Source organism: Alternaria hordeiaustralica (assembly GCF_023758085.1).
Source record: "Alternaria hordeiaustralica strain BMP 2776 chromosome Unknown scaffold_9, whole genome shotgun sequence".
NCBI classification, from domain to species: Eukaryota; Fungi; Ascomycota; class Dothideomycetes; order Pleosporales; family Pleosporaceae; genus Alternaria; species Alternaria hordeiaustralica.
The window spans coordinates 64,244-82,604 of NW_026056781.1; the positions used below are offsets into that span (position 1 = coordinate 64,244).

At 53.6% G+C, this 18,361-nt stretch overlaps 10 protein-coding genes across 10 annotated transcripts; 5 read left to right on the plus strand and 5 right to left on the minus strand.

Annotated features, from left to right (window-relative positions):
* Positions 1-178: 178 nt before the first annotated feature.
* J4E84_005254 (uncharacterized protein) lies at positions 179-2,291 on the minus strand (the record flags this gene model as incomplete). The annotated part of the gene is made up of 2 exons (XM_049387851.1): positions 179-195; positions 251-2,291. 2 exons carry the CDS (start codon positions 2,289-2,291, stop codon positions 179-181), a joined length of 2,058 nt encoding a protein of 685 aa, XP_049244091.1.
* A 764-nt stretch (positions 2,292-3,055) lies between these two features.
* MDV1 (Mitochondrial fission protein) lies at positions 3,056-5,173 on the minus strand (the record flags this gene model as incomplete). Its single annotated transcript, XM_049387852.1, has 3 exons — positions 3,056-3,328; positions 3,377-4,996; positions 5,048-5,173. The coding sequence occupies 3 exons, from the start codon at positions 5,171-5,173 to the stop codon at positions 3,056-3,058; spliced, it is 2,019 nt and encodes a 672-aa protein (XP_049244092.1).
* Positions 5,174-5,502: 329 nt separating this feature from the next.
* Positions 5,503-6,398, plus strand: J4E84_005256 (uncharacterized protein; the record flags this gene model as incomplete). The annotated part of the gene is made up of 3 exons (XM_049387853.1): positions 5,503-5,570; positions 5,618-6,269; positions 6,321-6,398. The coding sequence occupies 3 exons, from the start codon at positions 5,503-5,505 to the stop codon at positions 6,396-6,398; spliced, it is 798 nt and encodes a 265-aa protein (XP_049244093.1).
* Positions 6,399-6,551: 153 nt separating this feature from the next.
* J4E84_005257 (uncharacterized protein) lies at positions 6,552-7,412 on the minus strand (the record flags this gene model as incomplete). Its single annotated transcript, XM_049387854.1, has 1 exon — positions 6,552-7,412. The coding sequence occupies one exon, from the start codon at positions 7,410-7,412 to the stop codon at positions 6,552-6,554; it is 861 nt and encodes a 286-aa protein (XP_049244094.1).
* A 578-nt stretch (positions 7,413-7,990) lies between these two features.
* Positions 7,991-9,661, minus strand: J4E84_005258 (uncharacterized protein; the record flags this gene model as incomplete). The annotated part of the gene is made up of 1 exon (XM_049387855.1): positions 7,991-9,661. The coding sequence occupies one exon, from the start codon at positions 9,659-9,661 to the stop codon at positions 7,991-7,993; it is 1,671 nt and encodes a 556-aa protein (XP_049244095.1).
* A 2,292-nt stretch (positions 9,662-11,953) lies between these two features.
* ALTA1 (Major allergen Alt a 1) lies at positions 11,954-12,517 on the plus strand (the record flags this gene model as incomplete). The annotated part of the gene is made up of 2 exons (XM_049387856.1): positions 11,954-12,297; positions 12,358-12,517. 2 exons carry the CDS (start codon positions 11,954-11,956, stop codon positions 12,515-12,517), a joined length of 504 nt encoding a protein of 167 aa, XP_049244096.1.
* Positions 12,518-13,738: 1,221 nt separating this feature from the next.
* Positions 13,739-14,485, plus strand: J4E84_005260 (uncharacterized protein; the record flags this gene model as incomplete). The annotated part of the gene is made up of 2 exons (XM_049387857.1): positions 13,739-13,813; positions 13,868-14,485. 2 exons carry the CDS (start codon positions 13,739-13,741, stop codon positions 14,483-14,485), a joined length of 693 nt encoding a protein of 230 aa, XP_049244097.1.
* Positions 14,486-14,498: 13 nt separating this feature from the next.
* Positions 14,499-14,967, minus strand: J4E84_005261 (uncharacterized protein; the record flags this gene model as incomplete). The annotated part of the gene is made up of 2 exons (XM_049387858.1): positions 14,499-14,598; positions 14,657-14,967. The coding sequence occupies 2 exons, from the start codon at positions 14,965-14,967 to the stop codon at positions 14,499-14,501; spliced, it is 411 nt and encodes a 136-aa protein (XP_049244098.1).
* A 735-nt stretch (positions 14,968-15,702) lies between these two features.
* J4E84_005262 (uncharacterized protein) lies at positions 15,703-17,430 on the plus strand (the record flags this gene model as incomplete). Its single annotated transcript, XM_049387859.1, has 5 exons — positions 15,703-16,075; positions 16,149-16,377; positions 16,426-16,918; positions 16,968-17,286; positions 17,336-17,430. 5 exons carry the CDS (start codon positions 15,703-15,705, stop codon positions 17,428-17,430), a joined length of 1,509 nt encoding a protein of 502 aa, XP_049244099.1.
* A 269-nt stretch (positions 17,431-17,699) lies between these two features.
* On the plus strand, positions 17,700-18,356 carry J4E84_005263 (uncharacterized protein; the record flags this gene model as incomplete). Its single annotated transcript, XM_049387860.1, has 1 exon — positions 17,700-18,356. The coding sequence occupies one exon, from the start codon at positions 17,700-17,702 to the stop codon at positions 18,354-18,356; it is 657 nt and encodes a 218-aa protein (XP_049244100.1).
* Between the last annotated feature and the right edge of the window lie 5 nt (positions 18,357-18,361).

Here is an 18,361-nt window from a genome sequence, read left to right on the forward strand (position 1 = left end):
TGCTTCACCGACGCTTACATGTATACTGTTGAACAAGGTAAAGTATATTGGTAAAAGTGACAGCATCAAGCCGCCCTCAGTAGATCGAACAGGGAATAATCTACATAGGAAGATGAGATACCGAAAAACGGTCATCGGTCTATTGATCTACGCTTCGCAAAAGCAAGCCATGTATCGCTTAGAAGTTCATCAAATCTATTGCATGTTAGCTGAGGCACAATAATACACTGCCAAGGAAGGAGTAACATACCTCGTCCAAACAACGCCCTCTTGGTCCAGTCCATAGCGAGTAAACACCTTGTCCTGAGGCTGACACTCTGTGCAAAGTAGACGCCTCTCCACAGGTAGACGGCCAGCAGACCGCCGCTCAAGCCGTAGCCGTTGTAGTCGAAGATGGCTGCGTTGCCGATGTATGCCAAGCTGCCCAGATGCTTGTACTCGAAAGCCTTGTATACCGCATCGTCCAGGTCACCGTAGTCAACGTTATTGAGAGCCATGCCGGGGGCTGCTTGGGCGATCTTATTGAACTTGCGACCGAGGTATTCACCCTGCTGGTTAGCGCGCTGGGCGGTGGCAGGTAGGGATGTGAGCTTCGAGTCGATCTGGAAAAGCAGCTCTCTAAGCTCGCCAAAGTCCAGAGTGCCAGACTTGTCCTTGTCGTACTGTTCGAACAGCTTGTCTAGGCGGCGAAGGTGGTTCGCTGCTTGTGGGAAGCGCTGTTTGACGCGTTTGGCGATGCCGCGCCAGTCCGAGTACGAGATCTGCAGCTTCTCGGGGTCCTTGCCCTTCTCCCAGGCAGTCGTGCGTAGAAAGTTGACGATGTGATCAGAGACGTTGTTTTGGACGGTTGCGCAGTCACCAATAGCGTAAACGTCACCGAGAGGCGAGCCATTCAGACGAAGATGTGTGTCGGTTTCTAGTGCGTGCTTGTTGTTCTGTCCGTCGAGTTTGGCGGCGAGTCGCTTGCAGAGATCGGTCTGCGCAACACCAGTTGACCATAGACAGAAACCCATGGGGATCTCCTTGGTAACCACTTTGCCGTTCTCGTCCTTTTGCGAGAAGAGAATCTTGTCCGATTGGACTTCTTTGACGCGCGAGTTTGTGAGGATGTCGACCGAGTCGTGGGCAAAGCGTTGCTCAGCGTACTGAGACAGTGCCTCTTCGTAGGTGTTCAGGATATGGCTTCGGGACTGTATAACGTGAACGGAGATTTCATTGCGTAGAAGCTTGGGGTAGAGCTTGCAGAGATCCTCGTTCAGCATGTCGAACAGCTCGGCCGCGAACTCTACGCCAGTAGGTCCACCACCACAAACCACGAATGATAGAAGTCTTCGCCTCTCTTCGTCAGATGTTGTCGGTAGGCACGCGAACTCGAGGTTCTTGACGACCTGATTACGGATAATCCTGGCATCGCTGATATCCTTGAGGAAATGGCAGTGTTCGAGACCCTTGACACCATGCGAGTTTGTGACTGATCCGACTCCGACGACGAGCTTATCGTAGGGGACATAAAACCGTTGCTCCTGGCCCTTGGCATCTACAGCTGAGCACTCGATGAGCTTCTCAGAGAACTCCACGTCCTCAGCCTTTGCTTTGAGGAAATGCCCGCGCACTCTCCTAACAATCTTTCGGACTGGTTCGACAAGTGACCGGAGCTCCAGCGTTCCGACGGTAGCGGAAGGCAGCATCGGCGTGAAAAGGAAGGTATTGGACGGCGAAATAACGACAACGTGGTAGTCATCCTGGTTCAGCTGCTTCAGGAGGGCCACGCTGCCCCATCCCGTACCCAGTATGACCAACTTTGGCTTGTGCTTGAGCTTCTTATTCTCGGGCGTTTCATCGTCGTCAACGAAGTGGTCGGCGATAGGCAAGTTCTTTGGCCCTCCTCTCCTCGGGCTGAGTGCGAGTTCGGAGACGGGGATATCGGTCGCGATAGGGTCCTCGTTGTATGTGTAGGCGTCGTAGACGAAGAAGGCGATGACCAAGACACCGCTAACGGCGACGAAAGAGCCAAGCATGGCTGCTGTCCGGTACGCATACCGGGCGAGGCGTGATCGCGGAGCTTGGAGAGGTTTCGTCGAGACGGTTCGTATCGCGGTCGTGGTGGGGGTTTGCCTGCTTAATTGTGAGGTCTGTAGGACGGCGCGTCTCGCGGCGGATGCTGGGTTTCCATTGGTGAAGGATGTGCGGAATTGTGTGTTGGTCGCTCGCGGTAACCGTCTGCAGAGAATTGAGGCCCTGGACGTGGCATTGTACCCGCGCGACAGCGACGCGGCCTGTCGTGGGAGCATGGCGGGAATTTGGAGCTCGCGCGGAGCACGTGGAACCGGGAGAGGAAACCGGCGATGAGATGGAATGGAGGTAGGCGCCTACGCGAGGGATGCCAGCAATTGACGGTTCAATTGCAAAATTAGAGATGAGAAGGCATAGGTAGATAGGACAAGCGAATGTAGTATGCAAATGCCACGGCGGCGTGGGAGCAGGGATAAGGCGTCTCAGAGCGCGGAAATGTCAATCGGGGTTCAGCGTTACGTCACCATGGCAGATCGGAGCTTCGCGGGCCATCCTTGCATGGCTCCACCACCAACCAAGCTTCCAGCCTTCCACTGGCCCCGTCTGCCGCGTGCTTGCAATGTCCGCTGTACCTGTCAGAACTGTGTTTCCATGTCTACTGCAATGATGGGAAATGTAACATAGCCTGCAAACAACGCGGATACATCTTTAAACCTTACTGTGAGTCCTTCATGTCTACCAGTGTAGTGAAGTTGGTCTTGACCAAGCATGCATCCCGCCCGGGCAGACTTCGTGTTTGATTGAGTTTAGCACGGCATTGTGGATAATATCTGTATCAATATCCCGTCTGAAAGCGGCCCGCCTGCGTCACGACAGACGTTGGGTGGACAAAATCTTGGTCCTTGCAGTGGCATAAAGTTGATTGGTAGTGATATCGTAATGAGTATTCTGCAGCAGTACAACACTTTGCCATTTACATGACTGGCATATGCGCAGCCCGTTCTTATATACAATCCTCATCGCTTCTACCTCTATAGTTCTGCTAACACGACCAGACACCCACGGTACCGTCTCTACGTCCTTCAACCAGATAGCCATCCTTTATTCTGACGTGTTCAATGATGGAGTGTGTCGTCTTGTCGTTCTCGTCAGCTCCGGGTCCGCAGTCCCAGTGCCTTCCGTCTGTCTTGTCGTAGACCTTGACTACGTCTGCACCTGCTGCAGACACAATTCGTCGCGAGTCGAACATCATGCTGCTAATGGCGTGGTCGTAAGCGTAGGCGTCGGCAATGGCGCCGGTTCGGAGATCCCAGATCTGTGCATGTTAGTTGGGGAACAGTTGGAGGGAAGATGGTTGACTTACGCGTATACTCCTGTCGGCACTACCGGTCACGAGATGGACATCGTCGAACTGCAGGGCTGTGACAGGGCCTGTGTGGCCGACGAGACTTCGGTGAACTTGCCCGCTACGCAAATCCCATAGACGTACCATACCGTCGGCGGTACCACAAGCAAGTGCAGCATCGAAGCACTGTATGGCGCCTACAAAGTCGGCAGAGGAGTCGGCAGAGCGTCCCGTCTGTCGCCATGTGCTGTTGGACGTGTTCGTAGCTGTGGCTTGGGCGGCGGCCCAGAGGACATCAAGCGTCTGTACGCATCGTCCCTTGACCAAATCCCATTGCCGTAGTGTCTTATCTGCAGAACCGGAAACTAGAGTGTCGCCACGGAAATGTAGCGCAGTGACTTCGTCGACGTGTGATTCGAGGGAGAAGAGAGGGCAGTCCTGCATGCTGGTCGACGGTGGCGCAGGGGGTGCGTCTTCCGAGTTCTCAAATGCCAGGCCATCGTCGCTTTCTTCATCGGGCTTGTTTATCCGGTTATCCATGGGCGCGTATTCGGCCTTGCTCAGGTCCCAGAGTTTTATCGAAGCGTCCATTGAGCCGGTCGCGACGATGTTTTCCTCGACCTGTAAGCAGCGCACGGAGGAGAGATGACCCTCGAGCATTCCGATGCACCGTCCGGCGCTCAGATCCCATACTCGTACTGTGTCGTCTAGCGATGCGGTCACCATCATGCCCCACGGAGCGTCAAAGTCCATGGCGGTGATGGCGTCCATGTGCGCGGGCAGTTCCTTGATCTTGGATCCTGACTGTAGATGTTCGTGTAATACGGGCATGGACATTCTCTTTGACAGCCTCTTGGCCTTGTTCTTCGTCTTGGGCGAGGAGGGTATCTTCTGGTATATCGACTCGGACATGAATTCGCCCTTGCCTTCTGACTGCTCGTCGCTTGTCTGCGACCCTGCCGTCTTGGGCGCCAGTGCAGCCTCGTCGTCCAGCTCTTCTTGCAGGTCCTCGATGCGGTTGTCCACGGTCAGCAGGTCCTGCTCCAACTCGCCCTCTTCGATTTCGAGCCCCGCCAGACGGTCGAGGACCATCTTGCGCATGGTATTGAGGTTGGCGATCTTGTTGTCGATTTCGTGTATCTCGGCGACGCACATGTGCTTGCGCACGCCCATCATCTCGAGGCGGTGGCCCATGCTGTTGCGCTGCTTCCGCAGCTTCTGCATCGAGGGGGGCACATTGGGATCGTCGTCGTCTTCCCCGCCCCCGATCAGGCGCTGGCCGCGCGCGTTGTGGCGGCCGTGTTTCTTCGCATGGCTGTCGGGGGCGTCGGGCAGCGAGGCCTCGAAGCCCTGGAAGAGGGAGAACTCGGCGTTGTCCTCGGGGATGTTGGAGAGCAGGTCGTTGGGGATGTAGGCGAGGGCGCGCTGCTGGATCTCGGGGACGGAGATTCGCGAGCGCACGATCTCGCGGGGGGTGGTCTGGGCGAAGGAAAAGACGGAGCGCTGCATCAGCGGGCGCCTGAGCTCGCGGTGGAGCTCGCCAATGGCGTTCTGGTAGTGCTGGGTGACTCCTTCGGCGCCTATCAAGCTGCCGGCGGTGGCTGTGACTTTTTTGCCAAAAGCTTGCAGATGGCGGGTCTAGCGAGCATTAGCATCACCGTGGGCTCAGGGAAGGTGCGGTGGGGCTACATCGGGGAGCGAGTCTATGAAGCTGCTCTCGTCGTCGTCGTCAAAGGCCTGCGAGTACCGCGGTGAGCGCGGGCTGGTGGACCGGCCGCGCCCTGGGGATCCATTGCGGGCGGTGGACGAGGCCATGCGAGCAGGCGTGGCGGGAGACTCAACGGGCGGCGCAGTGGAGGAGACGTCGCTAGGGCATCCTTATCTTCGCATGAGGATCTCAGATCAGGTGCTCGCGTGTGCTACAAGAGGCCAATAGGCGGTGAGGCGGGAGGCGGGAGGCGCGTCGGGTGCTCGAGATGGTGATAGTGGTGTTGCGGAGGGGAGTGACTATCGAGCTCACCAGTCGGCACCCGCCTGCGTCATCCGCCGAAGAGCACGCCGATGCTCGGGACACGACCGGACTGCCATGGCTGCAAACATCACTCACCCCCATATCTGCCCTTTTGGGAGCTTGAGAAGGAGCTATGGACGCGATTGACCTCTCCGACGCGTCCAAGGCGCTTGACCTGGCCAACATCCGCTTCCAGCTCATGTACGCCTCCCCGCCATGCGCGCCTGAGTCTCACTGACAGCACACAGTCGGCTCGAGGACACAATCACCTTCCATCTGATCGAGCGCGTGCAGTTCCCCCTCAACCGGACCATCTACGTGCCCGGCGGCGTCGACATTGGCGAGCCCGAGACCAGCCTGTTCGACTGGATGCTCCGCGAGCAGGAGCGCCTGCAGTCCCTCGTCCGCCGCTACCAGTCGCCCGACGAATACCCCTTCTTCCCAGAGGTCCTCCAGGAGCCCATCCTCCAGCCCCTCAACTACCCGCAGATCCTCCACCCCAACGATGTTAACGTCAACGCCCAGCTGAAGGACTGCTACATCAAGCACATCCTGCCCGCCGCATGCCTGCAGACAGACCGCGAGGACAGGGGAGAGTCGCAGGAGAACTACGGGTCCTCTGCCACCTGCGATGTCATGACCATCCAGTCCCTGTCACGGCGCATACACTTTGGCAAATTCGTTGCCGAGGCCAAGTTCCAGCAGGAGACGGAACGCTTCGTCAAGTTGATCAAGGACGAAGACAGGAAAGGCATCGACGAGGCCATCACAAATGCTGCGGTGGAAAAGAAGGTGCTGGAGAGACTGAGGTTAAAGGCCAAGACGTACGGCACAGATCCGGACCTGGGCGCGAACGGGTCGTCCAAGGTGAACGCAGACGCCGTTGTCGGCATGTACAAAGTACGTTCATTGATCTCATTCATCCATACCGCGTACTGACAGATAACACAGGACTGGGTCATTCCCCTGACAAAGGAGGTCGAAGTGGAATATCTCATGCAACGACTAAAAGGCACACAATGGGAATAGACCCGCGCACGATCAAGAATAAAAATACTGCCCAATACCCTGACCCAAACCGCCTTCACACTCGAGATACGTAACTGGCATGGACTGTTCGTCACAAGTTCCCCTCTCGCTCATCCGTCGCCCTACCAGCATACTAATCAAGACTCGACCCGTCTAGTCCAGCTCATGGAACTTAACAACGTGGGGCTTCTGGGCTTCGCATTCGAGCTTGGAGTCTTTCCGCGAGTCAATCTGGGTACGGCGAGCCTCCTCTTTCCACTCATCTAGCTTCTGCTCCAGCCTCCTCTCACACGTGCTGGAGTATTTCCGCCAGATCAAATGCCCAAAAGCGCTGCAAGTCATCGCCAAGTTCATCGCAGCCATCAACGCAGGTAACGATTCGATGGACGGACCAGACTGACTCAACAAGAAGCCCATCGTGATTCCAGTAACCAGGCACAGTCGCTGGTAATAGTCCCCTCGGTTCATGTCGTACTGCATCCAGTAGTCCAACATGGACATGACCGTGACGAAGATAACAAAGCCAGTTGACGGATTGGTGACGATCCTCGGTTGTCTTGCAGACCGACACTTATCGGTCGATTGCCGGCAGCCGTAGTAGTTCTTCACGATGTTGTGCAAGCCCCATTGCCCCCAGGCGAGCATGCATGTCATTTTAAGATTGGAATTGCGTCGCAGCTCGATCACGCCATAGACACGTCCGGCGAAGGGTATCCGGTTTCTCATGTGGTCGAGTACGATCGGTTCAGGCTGGCGCACCTCCTCATACGCAGTTCGAGCCTCGGGAGTCTCAGCAACAAATACCACCGGTCTTGTCGATGACTTGTCGTAAGCGCCTTCTGGTTTCGGATCAGTCGGCAGATCTGCGCCCTCTTCTGAAGACTTTTGGAAATTCTTCTCTGGGTACAGTGCCTTTGGCCGCATACGAAAGCTATACACATTTGACTTCGTGATAGCTCGGAACTTTGCTGGCCAGTCTTCAGCCGATTCCTTTGTCTCTGGGTAGACGAGCATTACGTCGAGACCAAAGTCTTCGGCGCATTTCTCGCTATCGCAAGGCTGGACATGACGAGGAGAAGCGCGGGGAAGGTACTTTGAGAGGCTGGAGATGCCTGGCATTGTCGCTGATGGAGGGGTAGTTGTTGCGGAATCGCGTGCGTAACCAATGAATCTTGTTGTTATTGGAAATCCAAAAAGCAAAATAGGGAAAGTGTTCTAGGCGTTCTTGGGAGACGACCTCTTATTTGAGTTGGGAGAGGTATATGACGTTCGGCTAGGTGTTGTGCTGATCGGTGTACATCTTACGAAGTGCTGACCGGATTGTCGGCATTACAGCTATCTATTGGCATCGTCTGTTTGGTCGCGATTAACCTGCACCACATATGGGCAGGCTTTAGGCTGGGATACTACGTCAGAGGCTTGGCTTTACATGCTTCTTCGCTCCGACCATTGCAAAGTACTTGGGGATGTTGCTGAGTGGCAGATAATGAAATAAACGACGACATTAATGAAGCAACTATCGTTTCGTCGGAACTATAACACAACATAATGAATTGGAATTCGTCGAGAATTTCGTAGATCAACCTCCCATATCACTCAACTTCGTCTGCCCTATCAAAGTAGTCCGCCGATGGCGTGTAAGGCTTCCACCACAGTGTAAAACCATCCTTGGCCGCCTTGTACTTCTTCATCCCAGCCTCCTCATACCGCTTGCCTTGCTCTTTCGACATACTGAAGCCGATGATTGCATGCGATGCATGATCAAATATGCTTGCTGTAGATTTTCGCCTCTGCATCATCACTCCAGCGAAGATGCCATTGAGAAGAACCTTAGGGGGGTTGGAGAAGCTGGTAGGGATCCATGTCTCTTCTGTGTCGCTGGAAGATACGGGGGGTGGTCGAGGATGAGAGCGAAGCGTGTCGTTCTTGGATAACTTCGTATCGCTGGCCTTGCTGTTGGATTGCTGTTTGGTGTTGGTGGGGACTTGGATTGCAGATCCCTCCATCTCAAGGACCGTAGGCTTTCGCTTCTTTTTGCTGGATACGTGACTTGCAGTTGCTACAGGCGTTCTTTCCGTCTCGTGCATGAGAGGAGAGCGTTTTGTTGTTTTGGGCTTTGGGTTGCTTTTGGTAGATTGAGTTGATGTGACCGGAATGAAGAGCTCGTCGGCCATACTGATTTCATTGCCGGCTTTCGACTTCCCAAGATTTTTCGATATTCGAGGATGCTTGGTTGCGAATGGTAGTTCAGCGTGTCCCTGATTGGGTTTGGTACGGTGCGAGAGATGAGTTTCGTTGGTTCTGCGGGCGTCGTCTTTAGATTTCTTGGACGCCATTTCATTTCGGTGCGCGAGCTTTTGCACGCCAGCTGGCATATTGCTGCGATTGAGGGTCGACGCATCGAGCACAGTTTGTACTTCAGGAAGACGTCTTGGAACCTTCTTTCGGCTCTGAACGATCGTCGGGGAGTTGCTGGTCTTCTCATTGTTGCTGTACGGGTGGTGGGTGTTCGTTAGCTGATAATTGTTGGTTGCTTGATGGTCGTATGTAGATTGATAGTTGTTGTTGGGTTGATAAGCTTGGTAGGTGCTGTGATGGTGGATAGGTGCGATGTTCTGTCCTTTTTTGAGCTCCGTCCACCCTCCCGGGCTACTCCGCGTACTCGTCAAGACGTTTTCTTGCTCATGGTGTGTAGTGCTGTCATTGTTGCACATGCCGCTGTATCCCACAGATTCTACTGAGGTGTCTGCCCCAGCGCCCTCTCCAATCGAGACATCTGCTTCACTATCCGAGCCGCTTTCATCGCTTACTGGGTTGATGATTCCTTCGTCGATTGATACTGCCTCGCCATCTGAGCTAATATCGTCACTTTCTGTGTCATTCACCTCCTCATCATCCCCTTGGTCTGGGCCACTAATATCGCCTCCTGTGTCATTCACCTCCTCTTCGTCCTCTTCGTCTGAGCTACTAGTATCGCTTTCCATGCTACCTGTCTCGAGCTCTCCATCCTCCTCGTCATCATCGCTTGGTGACATCGAAAGATTTTCGCTAATCACACTGTCACTAAGCTCACCATCCGTGTCATTTGCTGAAGCATCATCGGGAGCTTCATCGCTTCCATTGCTCTCACTGTTCGCGTATCGGTCCTCACCACTTCGCTCACCCCCACTGCCTGTGTAATCGTTGTCGAGGTCATCCTCGCTATGGCCATAGCTAAAATTGCCTTCCTCGTCATAGGGTTCTTCGAGCTCAACAGAATCCATGAGTCAGGCAGACAGACAATATCGGAACGGATAGGTAGCGTAGCGAGAGCCGATAGAACCGCGAGTGACGAGCATGAAACAGTGCCCATGCCGACTGTTTATACTCAAGAGAACGTCTGGGGAAGCCAGCATCCTGCGTACGTACCCGTTGTTGGGAGATTTTTTGTTCCGCGCGTACTTCATTCCATGGATGCCGCCCCCGATTTGCTGACTTGGGTATCTTGTCCTTGTGGTCCGACCGGTGAGCAACGGCAGCAGCACGGGTACTTACTGTGGTACACCTCCTCTTCTTGCGACACATTCCGCAATCAGTAGATTGTAAAGATACTCGTAACTGACTGCGTATGACAGATGGTGGTATATCTCGGATTTTCTTGCCCCTACATGCAAGTTTGCTTCTGAAAGTTCGATCTCCAAATTTGCAACACTGGAAAATTCCTGCATCATCTTGCGTCAAACGAACTTCCAAACTCACTGGATGTACAACACAGGTACATATGGTGTACTCTTCAGTGTCGTTGATCCGGTCTTACCCCTCCTTCTGCTCATGTGTATTATGGCAGGGTCTTACGTGTCACCTTGTGTAAGACGTGTGCCCTTACTGATCCGCTAGCACCCAGCATCAAAGATGGTCGAATGGCTCCAGCCACGTTCATGAGCGGTAGAACTTGAAGGATTTGCCAACCAGCTTTCGCTGATCACGAAGCGAGTGTCTCTTCCTTGTCCATAGATCCGCAGTAAGAGTATTGTCTGACTTCGTACATCGTTACCGCGTCCATACATTCAATGGTTTATCGGTCCTATCGACGCCAGGACAGTACTGTCTACCCGACAGCCTCCGACATATTAGCAAGATGTTCGGTGATCCATCGAAATTAAGGCAGATGCCGTCAGGTCTCAAAAGCAACAAGGAGATCTCCGAGAATGACGGAACGGAACCGTTAAATATTCGAGTGCCGTCTCAGATCTCTGTGTACCTTGATAGTCGCCTTGCGCACGGTGGGTGCAGTGAGTTTGAGTTCATTGCCACGCATGCCAGTCCTTGAAGGTAGATGTGCACCTGGGTCGTAAAGTTTTCGTTCAGCGTTGAGCGCGAGCCCACGATCGCGGGTCCAAAAATAGCAAATATAGCGTGCCGCCGGACAGACTCCGATGGTGCGTCAGTGGTGTTGGTGTCATTGTTTAGCTCCTGGCTCCGTCTTTGAGCGTGGACCCTGGGCGCGAGCCAGGCAGGTGATCGGCAGCCACAGCCGCAACAACCGGCTCGATGATGCCATTCCTTTCAGATGCCACGGCTCGACTTTCCACCATCTCGGTCCAACCCCAAGCGACGTCGTATTTCGATCCTTCGTTCACGAGTGATCTCCATGCTAACCTTGGAATTATTCAAGGTGATGGAGGCAACCCCGATTACTGATATTACGCTCGTCCCCACACTCGGACCACCCATTTCTGTGGACGATGAGGTCGTTCGGGAACGGACCGATCGAACTCTACGAGATTGCAGTCATCATTCATGCGGCCGACTTGCTCAGGTCCACAGCACTCAGGCTCGACTTTAGGAACATAGGGCGTCCCTTTTACGCTTCCAATGTGTCGCTAAGCTACCTAGGTATAGTCGTTGGCGAGCACTCTGGGGTATACCGCGTCAATATGAATGTGGAAGAAGCAGTCGCCTACCATCGCATGTACGGTGTTGCAACAGCAGCTAGAATACATATAGCCCTGGACGTCATGCCGTTAGTTTTCCGAACCAAGGCCCTGCACAGCCGACCGGCCAGCGCCCAATGCCACTCTGCATGCCTGGTTCATACTACTAGACGTCACATCTCGTATGTTTAGCACGATCCAAGCTCGGCTAGGTCTGCCAACTGCCCAAAGTAGGACATGCCTGACGCCTCATCCGGTCACCCCGGATGTCGCTACTGGTTCGTGACACCGTTGGCAAGGATACTGAGGCTCCAAAATTGGGGTCGAGTGTGCTTTCGGCGCTCTCGGCATCGTCTGATGCTCGTGTTCCTGGAGAAATTTCATGGTACACCTTTCTCGTATGTTCTAGCGGGTAAGGTCAAGGGTGACGCCTGGTGTCAATCTTCTCGTATTGAACCTTGGGACGAGACGGACATGATGATCGTGGCAGGAGTACAGTACCCCAGATACGAGATGGGATGACTATATAATGCCAGTGAGTATCTCACTTTCTAGCCACCATCAACCACCAACTCTCACACTCAACTACAACCTACCACACTTTCCAACACTTCATCCCAACTTCAAACCAACTCCATCAAGATGCAGTTCACCACCATCGCTTCTCTCTTCGCTGCCGCTGCCGTTGCCAGCGCCGCACCTCTCGAGGCCCGCCAGGTCGACGCATCCTGCCCAGTTGCTACCCAGGGTGACTACGTCTGGAAGATCTCCAACTTCTTCGGACGCAAGCCTGAGGGAACCTACTACAACAGCTTCGGCTTCAACATCAAGGCTACCAACGGAGGTACCCTCGACTTCAACTGCTCTTCCCAAGCCGACAAGCTTGAGGACAACAAGTTCTACTCTTGCGGCGAGAACAGCTTCATCGACTTCGCTTTCTCAAGCGACCGTGATGGTCTGATCATCAAGCAGGGTGTCAGCGACGAGTAAGCTTCTCCCACACCTTTGAATGCATGACCTGTTCAAATTTGCTAACATTTCCTCAGCCTCACCTATGTCGGTACCACCACTCTTCCCAGCTACTGCCGTGCCGGTGGCAACGGCCCCAAGGACTTCGTCTGCCAGGGTGTCTCTGATGCCTATGTCACCTTCGTCCCGCTTCCCGCCGCCGCCGCCCCTGCATGCCCGGCACCCAGCCAGTACTGAGCATAGGCTATGACCTTTCTCGGTGTTCATGGTTATCTCAGCGCTTCCTATATAGACATTCCTTAGAATCTAGACCTAATGCAACATTAATTTCTTCATCACTTTTGCCACTATGACTACGACGACGGCATCGTGCTACATTTGTGTGAGACAATACTCGAGCTGCGAGTAGACAAAACGACTAAGCCATCGTAAAACCAACTTTCGAATTGAACATCGCGTGTGGGGCACTGAAGCAAAGAGTAACGAAGTGCTGGACGCGCAAACCTCGCGCTTGCCGTAAATAGCACAACACCAGCGCGCGAGCGCAACAGCGTCTGACTCCATACAAAACGTGCAGTCCACGTCAAACCACCATCCACAGCTCGCACGAGAAAAATGATGCCTGAAACACACGTCGCGCGAAACTGCCATCCTTGAAACCTCAAACCTCCTTCCCACGTGACACGCGACGCGAACTATAACACCATCGTTAACCCCCGAACTTGCCATCACCAAAACCGCGTGCAACAAACGCCGCCATGTCGCTCCTCGCCCGCGCAAAAGATCTAGCCTACAATCCCGATCACACGAGATGGATGACTCCGCTCCTCCTCGTAGCAGACGCCGCGCTTTCAGGCGTGATAATCGAGAAGATACCTTGTTCGTGCTCCTTTCTTACTCACCGAAAACGCACCACGTGTCCTAACAGCGAGGTTTCTAGATACTGAGATTGACTGGACGACGTACATGCAGCAAATAGCCATCTTTCTGAAAGGCGAGCGCGACTATAAGAATATTGCTGGTTCGACAGGTCCGCTCGTGTACCCTGGTGCCCATGTGTGGATCTACAAGCAGCTTTACAAGTGGACGGATGAAGGGCGGGATATCGCTCTCGCGCAGTATATTTTCGCGGGAGTATATCTGCTTACGCTTGGTGTGGTGTTTCAATGTTATAGGAAGGCGCGGGTGAGTACTTTCCCAATCTAGCTGTTATTGTTGGAGGGGGTCATCGAGTGGAAGCTGACATGTTGGCAGGTTCCACCGTACATTTTCCCGCTGTTGATTCTTTCGAAGCGCATGCATAGCATTTTCATGCTACGATGCTTCAATGATTGTTTCGCGGTGCTGTTCTTCTGGCTGGCTGTCTTCTGCTACCAACGCGATCAATGGCATCTGGGGAGCGCGCTGTATAGCACAGGGCTGAACGTCAAGATGAGCCTATTGCTGCCTCTACCAGCAATGGGTATTCTCATGGTCATGAAACTGGGTGGAAGAGAAGCCTTGACACAGGCCATGATCATCGTACAGGTTTCGGTAAGTAATTCATCGATCACGGAGTGTTATCAATTGATGCTAATCAAAATGTAGGTTTTGTATGGCTACCCCTTCAGGAAGCGCGCACCAAGCTATTTCGCCCGCGCTTTCGAGCTCAGCCGTGCCTTCCTGTACAAATGGACCGTAAATTGGCGCTTCGTCCCGGAATCTACGTTCCTCTCACGCCCTTTCGCCATTGGCTTACTCGCTCTGCATGTTGGCCTCCTCATCTGGTACGCGCGAACCCGCTGGATCAAGCCCTCGAAGCGCAATGTCAAAGAATTCCTTAAGCTCTGTATTCCAGCTATTGAGCCTCGGGATCAGGACACCATGTCCAGCAAAACCACCCCAGATTTCATTATGACGACGATGCTGACCGCGATGACCATTGGCTTACTGTGCGCGCGTAGTCTACACTACCAGTTCTACGCGTATGTCGCGTGGTGCACGCCGTTCTTGCTGTGGAAAGCAGGGTTCAATCCAGCCGTGGTATATGCATTATGGGGCGCGCAAGAATGGGCGTGGAATGTGTATCCGAGTACATCGGCAAGCTCGGCGACGGTCGTGGGCGTTCTAGCGATTACGGTCGCGGGCGTATGGTGGGGAACGAGGAAGGAGTACGAGGGCGTGACGAAGGGTATAATTGAGGAGGACCATGCGCACGCCGAGTGATGCGACGAAGAGCTCAGTCCTCGTCTGAGTCGCTGGGCGGCATCTTGCCGACAGTCGATTCCTCGTCGTCGCTATCCTGAACGTACGTGGACTTCTTTACGAACTCCTTGGGCCTGTATACTATTGTTAGCGCTCTGTACACATACTACTTGATACCCGGCTGGAACATACCAGTAGCTCATTTTCCTCCAAGCCTTCTCGTCGCGCACCACGTTCACGATCTCTCCATCCAGCTTGTTCTCACGGTCCGCCAGAGCAGACATATCTATAACCACGTAACTGCCCCTCTTGATCCATACTGTTGATCTGAACCTCGCTTCCAGCTCTGCAAGGACAGGCTTGCCATCTGGCAGCTCGGCGGCATAGATGTTCTTGCCTTCAGCTTTGGTGATGCGCGCGATCGCGTGATTTGGCGCCAAAGCGTCGGGCGGTGTGATTGTGCTGTCTATGGTGGCAAGGACATTGCGCTTTGGACGGGCCATGTTGGGGTTGAGCTTTGGTAAGCAAGGTGGAGATGAAGCGCTTGTGGTAGTTTTGGAGACAATATGGGAGGGGTGGTCGTGAATTTCAAAGCAGGAAGGTGTGGCCGAGCCCGGTGGGGAAGTTGTCCCCGCCCCTCGGAGCCCCAAAAGTTCGCACTTTCACCACCTTCTGGGTATTGCGCCCTTTCTGGTCACTGGCCTAGACCCAATCTCTCTCCGACTGTCGGATCCATTGCCAGGAATGAACAGCTATCTGCACCGTTAGACGCGTCTGTCCCTGCAAAACGTTTTACAGGCTTTATGATCGACTTGCTTACCGACCGTCCACCATCTCCATACTGCTGCAGCGCGACCACACGATACTTACCCGCCAGCTGTGATAGGCCCCAAGTCGGAGCCGGCGCGTGTTTATCTGGTAATGTAGGGTAATTGTGCATCCCATGATTTATCAGCGATAGCGCCCTCAGCCTTTGCAATGGCCAGTAGCGTTCTCGTCGAAAGCTTCGTGGACTACCGTATTAAGGGTCTAGGGTCTCCCGCACTGGCACGTCGTCCCTCGGGCTACTTCCTTATTTATGACTCTTGCCTTCGCATTTGCACTGAACTTGAACGCCCAACTACTTCCTACTACCTGAGACGCACAATCAGAACGAACGCTTCCAAGGCGCGTAGTCCAGGGCTTTTGCATCCTCTTCGAGTTCGCAAAAGGACACCGCAGATCGGGAACTTGGAGCCATGTCGTCCAAACTTCACAGTCTCTTCGACATTCAGCCTGCCTCCGTGACCAACCCGGAACCGACATACCAGAAGAGCAAGGGCAAAGCACCTCAAACGCTCGGCGATGTAGGTGTACTACCGGACGTCGAACTCGCGGACTTTGCTTCTCGCAAACCAGACGATAGCCGACAAGCATCGTATGCAGAGCATGAATTGCCCAAGGGCGCGCAGACCCCGAAAACCCCCAATGAACTCGAGATGAGTCGTCCGGCCACACCGAATCGAGAGGATGCAGTCGGTACTATCAGGACCTGGAACGCTCAACCGATGACCAAATGGAGGATCCTTTGCTGTTGCTTGATCTACTTTTCAAACGGAATCAACGACTCGGGTGAGTTGAGACATTGATATAGACCTTCCGTTTTTGGATTACTTGATCAGGATCTAGACTAACCAGTGGTCAGTCGTCGGTGCTTTGATTCCGTACATGGAGTCGTACTACCACATCTCGTACTCCATCATGTCTCTGGTGTTCGTTAGTAACGCCATCGGTTTCATCTCTGCCGCCTTCTTCACGAATACGATCCTAGGCAAGTTCGGAAGGGCAAAGACTCTGATCATAGCAGAATTGATACAGTTGTCCGCATACGTTATCCTTGTTTGCACACCTCCGTATCCTTTGGTCGTTGTATCGTAAGTATTCGATATTAGAACTCAGTAACCCACCGCTGATAATGTCAGTTTCTTCCTCTTGGGATTCGGTGCAGCCATCAACTTGGCCCTCAACAATGTCTACTGTGCGAATACCCATCCACCTTCTGTCATTCTTGGCCTCTCGCATGGCAGTTATGGCGTCGGTGGAATAGTCGCACCCATAATCGGAACAGCAATCGTCTCACAAGGAATTCTGTGGTCGCGCTTCTACTTCCTTACTGTCGGACTGCGACTTTGCTGCATCGCTTTCGCAGCATGGTCCTTCTGGTCATACACGGAAGACTCTGAGGAGACACTCTTGGAGACCACGACCAGTAGGCAAACTGCTGCGGAAGATGCCGCTTCCAAGATGAAGATCCTGAAGCTCGCTTTGAAGAACAAAGTCACCATCTTCGGCGCCTTGTTCATCTTTGCATACCAAGGAGCCGAAGTGAGCATTTCAGGCTGGTTCATCTCATACCTCATCAACTACCGTAATGGCGACCCTGCAAAGGTCGGATATGTCACAGCAGGCTTCTGGGTATGTGTACTTGCTGCATACTGTATCGCTTCTGCTAATTGCCGAATAGGGAGGCATCACGCTTGGCCGTTTTGTACTCACTCACGCTGCGCCCAGAATAGGCGAGAAGAGATTTGTCGTCATCCTCACTCTCGGCACCATAGCTCTTCAACTTCTGGCATGGTTGACACCAAATTTGATCGGAAATGCAGTCGCTGTCTGCTTGTTGGGCTTGTTGTTGGGCCCCGTCTACCCGTGTGCGCAGACCATCTTCTCGCGCCTCATGCCTCGTCATATTCAGACCACCGCAATCGGATTCATTGGTGGAGCAGGAAGCTCAGGTGGAGCGGTTGCGCCCTTCACAACTGGTGTTCTCGCGCAGGCTTCCGGTAAGCGACCTTTATTCTATGCGCAATCATCAGGATACTGATTCTTTAGGTACTTGGGTACTGCACCCCGTTGCACTTGGCATGTACGCTGTTATGCTTGCTTGCTGGTTCGCGCTACCCAAGGTGCGCAAGCGGACTGATTAGACTTCTCGACTTTGCGACAATGTCGGGCCTGGAACACACCGTGACCGAAGTGTTCGTCTAGTACGAGAAATGCGAAGGTTGATGATAGGCCACCATGACATCATTTTGAGACCACTAACATTGCGGGACCCGCGGAACGCGTTGTGTACCAACAGGATGACCACATCACGCTCAAGTATATAGCAAAGAGTACCTGCTTCTCCTGGATCGCTCACAAATTGGAAACCATTCTCAACAATATCCCAAAACACAATCTCCCACCGTCCAACATGTCCGCGACACAAACCATACAGATCTTGAGCATATCCACCGCGCTGTTGGCGTCGGGCGGCATCGCAGCATTATCTCTCTTCGACATCCCAATGTTACAATCACAGCCAGCATCTCGATCTCTTCCAATGATACGCTGGCTCTTCTCAAGAGGCTCCCACACGTTTCCAACAGCCGCAATCACATCCGCATCCGGCTTCGTGTATCTCGCTTACAAAGCTCTCCCACCATCTTCCGTCAACTCGATTTCCTCAATCATTCAGCATGCCGTCAAGGGCAAGCCAGGCCTTTATCTCGCCGCCGCCGCGCTTTCCTTCAGCATCGCGCCAATCACGGGTCTGGCCATGATACCCACGAACTTCGCCCTTATCAAAAAGAACGAAGAGTTGGGCGGGAGCCGAAGTAAGGCGTCTGCCGAGTACCGGGAAAAGTCTGGATCGAAAGAGCGAAGCGCTGATGAATCCGTGGACAGCAAGGATGACGTGAGTCAATGGAAGGATTTGAGTGTACCGCAAGAGGAAACGGAGAGGCAGAGTACCCAAGCAGAGGATCGAGAGGTAAATGAGCTGTTGGACAAGTTCGGCAAGTTGAATATGCTGAGGGCGGTAGCTATTGGCTCGGGTGGTATCGTGGGGTTGATGGCTGTTTTGGCGTAGGCTTT